This window comes from Portunus trituberculatus, unplaced genomic scaffold (genome assembly GCF_017591435.1).
Source record: "Portunus trituberculatus isolate SZX2019 unplaced genomic scaffold, ASM1759143v1 PGA_scaffold_265__1_contigs__length_138810, whole genome shotgun sequence".
Lineage (NCBI taxonomy): Eukaryota > Metazoa > Arthropoda > Malacostraca > Decapoda > Portunidae > Portunus > Portunus trituberculatus.
This window is the reverse complement of record NW_025541433.1, coordinates 60,279-65,442: the sequence shown is the minus strand read 5'-3', so window position 1 is coordinate 65,442 and position 5,164 is coordinate 60,279. Positions and strand designations below refer to the sequence as shown.

The following is a 5,164-nucleotide window of genomic DNA, read 5'->3' as shown; positions in this document are numbered from 1 at the left end:
TTAAAAATACATAAATAAGACGTTTTAACAAATATAGTGTTTTGCCTGCATTTTTGAGTTTGGTGCATAAAACGCTAGAATACACTAAAATAACCCACTTTTGACATATTTCACTTCCTTAGACATATATTGTGTTTTGCCTGCATTTCTGAGTTTTGGTTCATAAAACGCTAGAATACATCAAAATAACCCCTTTTTGACATATTTCACTTCCTTAGACAAATAGTGTGTTTTCCCTGCAATTCTGAGTTTTGTTACATAAAACGCTGGAATACACCAAAATAACCCTTTTTCACATATTTCACTTCCTTAGACAAATAGTGTGTTTTGCCTGCAATTCTGAGTTTTGTTGCATAAAACGCTGGAATACACCAAAATAACCCATTTTTACATATTTCAGTTCCTTAGACAAATAGTGTGTTTCCGTAGCATTTCTGTGTTTTGGTGGAAAACAGCTAAAAACTGATAAAATTACACGTTTTTCTTAATTTTACTTTGGATTCTCTATACTAGCTTGTTTTCATCAATTTTATCGTTTTGAAGCAAAATAATGTAAAATGACGAATAAGCACAATTTTCAATCGAGATAGTTTTTTTTCATAAAACACCTTAAAAACACATGAATAAGACGTTTTAACAAATATAGTGTTTTGCCTGCATTTATGAGTTTGGTGCATAAAACGCTAGAATACACTAAAATAACCCACTTTTGACATATTTCACTTCCTTAGACATATATTGTGTTTTGCCTGCATTTCTGAGTTTTGGTTCATAAAACGCGAATTACCGGAGGAAAGAGGTCAGGCGCCATCCCAAGTCCCTCCCACACCTTCACCTCACCCCTCGCTCGTATCAGCGGAGGAAAGAGAGGAAGGGCGGTCACTTGCTCCCCCACCATCATCTCAGCCTGAGACATCAACAGGGGTGCCGAGGCGACGAACGCAAACAAACGGCAACAGATCTGAAGGAGGTCAGGCAGGAGGGCAACACCGACCACCCAGAAGAAAGAAAACAGTGAGACGAGGGAACTCACAATCAGAAGCAACACCATTACCACTACCACAGCAAGGACGACCTCAGAACAGCAGTAGTCCGCGTTACACACCGCAGCAGCGTCCTAAAAAGGTGTGTGAATACTGCAAAGGTCGCTTCCACTCAGCTTTGGATTGTCGTGTGAGGGCTGCCGACGAGAGACAACAGGAGCTGGTGCAGGCAGTGAAACAGAGTGGCCAGGAGACGTTACTCGCGCTGAGAAACGTTACTTGGCAACTTCACCAGCCTGCTTCACACCAGAGGCTGGCCGCGCCCCCACTGGTGACTCCTGCAGGACCGCCAGCTTCTCGGCCCCCCTGGTCCCTCGCCCCTTACCCATATGGCGTACAGTATGGAGCAGTGCCCCACCACTACTCGGCGATGCTACAAGCCGGCCAACAGTGAACTAAAGATAGTGTCGGCCAATGTGAGGGGCTTTCACACAAACATTGGGGTGCTCACTCACAGTGTTATTATTAAGAAAAATATAGATTTAGTGTTTGTGTGCGAAACTTTTTTAGATGCCAAGGTGCCAAGCAATTATGCCCGTATCAAAGGGTACTCACCATGGATTAGAAAAGACCGTTCTACACAAGGCGGGGGTGTGGCATTCTGCTTTAAGGAGACTGTGAATGCTCAAGTAGTAGAGCCACCCACACCCATACCTGGGGAACTTGAGCTCTTGACATTGAAAATAATCGACAGCAATGGGAAGGGCCTATTGTGCGTGGGTTGCTATCGGCCTCCATCACAGGGAACAGTGTTGCTGGACTACCTAACATTAAACCTGGACTCTTTGATGACTGCCAGTCAGTGTGACAGTGTAATAGTGATTGGCGACCTAAACCAGCACACAGTCAGGGACGCCTTTAACTCACTACTGGTTGTGCATGACATGCACAACTACGTCACCTTCCCCACGCACAAATCTGGGTCATCCCTGGACCCGGTGGTGACGGATCTTCCTTCCCACACAGTACAGTGCTTCCCACTCGACTTTGTAGGGACCTCAGACCACGTGGCTGTATTCACCAGAGTACAGTTCAAGACACCACGTGAGGAGAGCTTCGAACGAACCCTCTGGAGCTGGGAGGCTGCCGACTGGGATGCCTTTCGTGCTGCACTGAGGACTACAGAGTGGGGAGGAGTGCTGCGTGGCGACGCCAACCAGCAGGTGAGGCAGCTCACCGAGCTGCTTCACAACATGCAGGTCTGCTGGGTGCCGCACTCGGTCCATAAAACAAAGGCATCAGATCAGCCTTGGTTTTTATTTAAACTTTACATAAGGTTTTCACTACATTGATACATATGGTATTACATACATATATACATACATGGTAATAAATTAAAGTGTATATAAATACCATCACTGTAGTCTTTAACCTAATGGCTTAAAGTACCACTTTTCCTCGTGGCACTATTTCAAAAGCCTTAAGTGCACTATTTGTCTGTTCACTAATTAGTTAATAGCACCATTGGTGTGGGGCATGTTCCTCGCCACCTGTGAGCAGCAGTTTTCACCTGCTGGGTTGTCATTTCACTCACTGCTGGCACTATTGTAATGAACTTGTTCCACAAGCGAGCCACTCTGGAGATGAAGGTCCTCTGGTGCTGGCTGGCGCGAGACCTTGGCACCCCCACTTGCTCGTGGCTGGAGAGTACCGTTCTCGTATCTCTTTGAGCCACTCGCGGGGGGAGCTGTAGTCTTGCCAGGTGAGGTACGCCTTGCACCTGGGCCTTGTGGAACACCACCAGTGCTGCGACGTCACGACGATGTTCCAGCGTGTCCAGGGATCTCTCTTCCTGTTGTGGTGGCGGCGGGGGTGTATCCTCCAACAGCCGCTGCACACGTCGCTCGATCTTATCCAGCCGTTGCAGGTGTGTAGCCGCGCTGGATATCCAGGTCAGGACCCCATACTCCAGGTAGGGTCTTATCTGGGCCTTGTACAGCAGTTGGATTCCACGTTTGTCCAGTAATCCAGCTACCCTTCGTAAGGCAGAGACCCGGAGAGAGGCTTGGTGGGCAACGTGCTTGAGGTGGCGGTCAAATCGGAGCTCTCGGTCTAGGTCCACTCCAAGAACTTTGATATATTCCTGGAGTGGGAGGGTGATGGAGCCAAACATCACCTTTCCTTCAACCTCCTGCCTGGCTGCTAGAGACCGAGAGATCACCATTGCCTGTGTCTTCTCAGGGGCGAACTGCACCTGCCAGCGCTTTCCCACTCTTGTATCACGCCGAGTTGTCGGTTGACGTCATCGATGGCGTGACAACAATTCTGGCGAGGGTAGGAGATGGACAGCGTGCAGTCATCAGCATATGCGGAGATTGCTGGCAGGCTCCTGAGAAGGTCGTCAATATACAGGTTCCAGAGGACCGGTCCCAGCACAGATCCCTGAGGGACTGAGGCTCCCACTGGAAGGTCCCCTGACTGCTGCCCGTTGACGACGACATGTAGGGTTCTTCCTTGTAGATAGTCGCTCATCAACATTAGCAGGTGGCCTTGTATGCCTTTGGCACGAAGCTTTTCAAGCAGGCCTGCATGCCATACCCGATCAAAGGCTCCTGCTATGTCGAGGGCGACTACAAGGGTGTCCAGGCCATTGTCCAGGGAGTCCTGCCAATCCCTGGTTAAGAGCATCAGAAGGTCTGATGTGGAGCGGCCGGATCTGAACCCATACTGCTGGTCAGATAGAAGGGAGTGCTCCTGGAGGTGGCTGTTGATGGCTTCAACCACTATCCTTTCGAATATCTTTCCCACTACCGACAGGAGGGAGATGGGCCTGTAATTTGCAGGGTCAGATCTTGATTTTTTCTTGTGGATCGGCACCACACGAGCCTTTTTCCACATGGCAGGCCATGTTTTTTCCCTGGCACAGGCAGTAAATATTGTTGTAAGTGGCGATGCCAGTTCTTCTGAGCAGTGGCGCAGGACTTGTGGGCTGATGTCGTCCGGACCAGTGGCTTTCCTGACATCTACTGCTCTCAGAAGGCGTTCCACTTGCTCCTGAGTCACCATCACCACTGTCAATGCCTGGTCACACTCCTGTTCCATCTGTGGAGGAGATCGATTTGGGTCAGGGACGGACATTTTAGTCGAGAAGAGGTCAGCCAGGAGTTTTGCCTTCTCCTTGCTGCTGGTGGCTGTGGTGCCGTCCTGCTTGGTGAGGGGAGGGATAGTTTCATGGTGGCTGCCTCCTTGCCTCTCCTTGACAAGGGCCCACCAAGTCTTGCTCCCAACCCCTGGGCCACAGAGCTTAGATTTGAGGTCCCTCTCCCACCTCTGTTGTGCCCACTTACATGTGGCCACCATACTCTTACAAGCCGCACGATGCCTGGCTTTGTTGCGGCTGGTCGGGTTCCTCTTGAGTCGTAGCCATGCGGAGTACTTCCTCTCTGCAGCGCATCGACAGCGGTAACCAAACCATGGCTGGTCGGTTGGCTTGGAGGTGTACTGGCGGTGAGGGACGTGTTGCTGCTGCAGTGTTTTGAGGCGCTCGGTAAAGGCTGTCACCATAGCATCAGCTCTTCCCGACAGTAGGGCTTGCCAGTCTGTTTGTTGCAGGTCACTCTTGAGGGAGCACCAGTCTGCTCTATCCCACTGCCAGATGGTACGAGAGCTGGCCTCATCCCGTGCAACTCCCACATCTACCCGGGTCAGGATGGCGTGGTGATCCGAGCTTCCCACTGGTTCGAGCTGATGGCAAGTGGCTGTTCTCTCTCTCAGGTCGGTGATGACGGGATCCAGCGTCCCCCCACGCTCGTGGGTTGGGAAGGTAACAAGGTCCGTAAGGCCCTGTACCGTCAGGAGATTTCCATAGGCAGCTTCCTCGTGGTGGTGATTTAAGTCCCCAACAATCAGGACATTCCTGCAGCGGTGACGTGTCAGCAGGACGTCCAGTGTCTCTGTCAGAAAGTGGAGGGGGGCAGGTCCCTGCATTGGGGGTCTATACATAACGCAGAGAAGGAGGGCGGTGTTATCAGCCATTGCTACCTTGAGAAACATTGCCTCTATCGTGGGTGATAACTCTATTTCCAGTCTCTGGGCTTGCACTCCTTCCTTGAGGCACAGAGCAACACCTCCTCCTTGTCTCCCCTGGCGGTCGTTTCTGTACCAGGGGGAGTACCCACGTA

General features: G+C 50.5%; 1 protein-coding gene across 1 annotated transcript; it reads right to left on the bottom strand.

Moving 5' to 3' along the window:
* Positions 1-2,487: 2,487 nt before the first annotated feature.
* On the bottom strand, positions 2,488-3,156 carry LOC123500442. Its single transcript, XM_045249161.1, has one exon. The coding sequence runs from the start codon at positions 3,154-3,156 to the stop codon at positions 2,488-2,490; it is 669 nt and encodes a 222-aa protein (XP_045105096.1).
* Between the last annotated feature and the right edge of the window lie 2,008 nt (positions 3,157-5,164).

Excerpts from the sequence above, each read along its gene's own strand:
- LOC123500442 (XM_045249161.1), bottom strand. The coding sequence starts at position 3,156 with ATGTTTGGCTCCATCACCCTCCCACTCCAGGAATATATCAAAGTTCTT.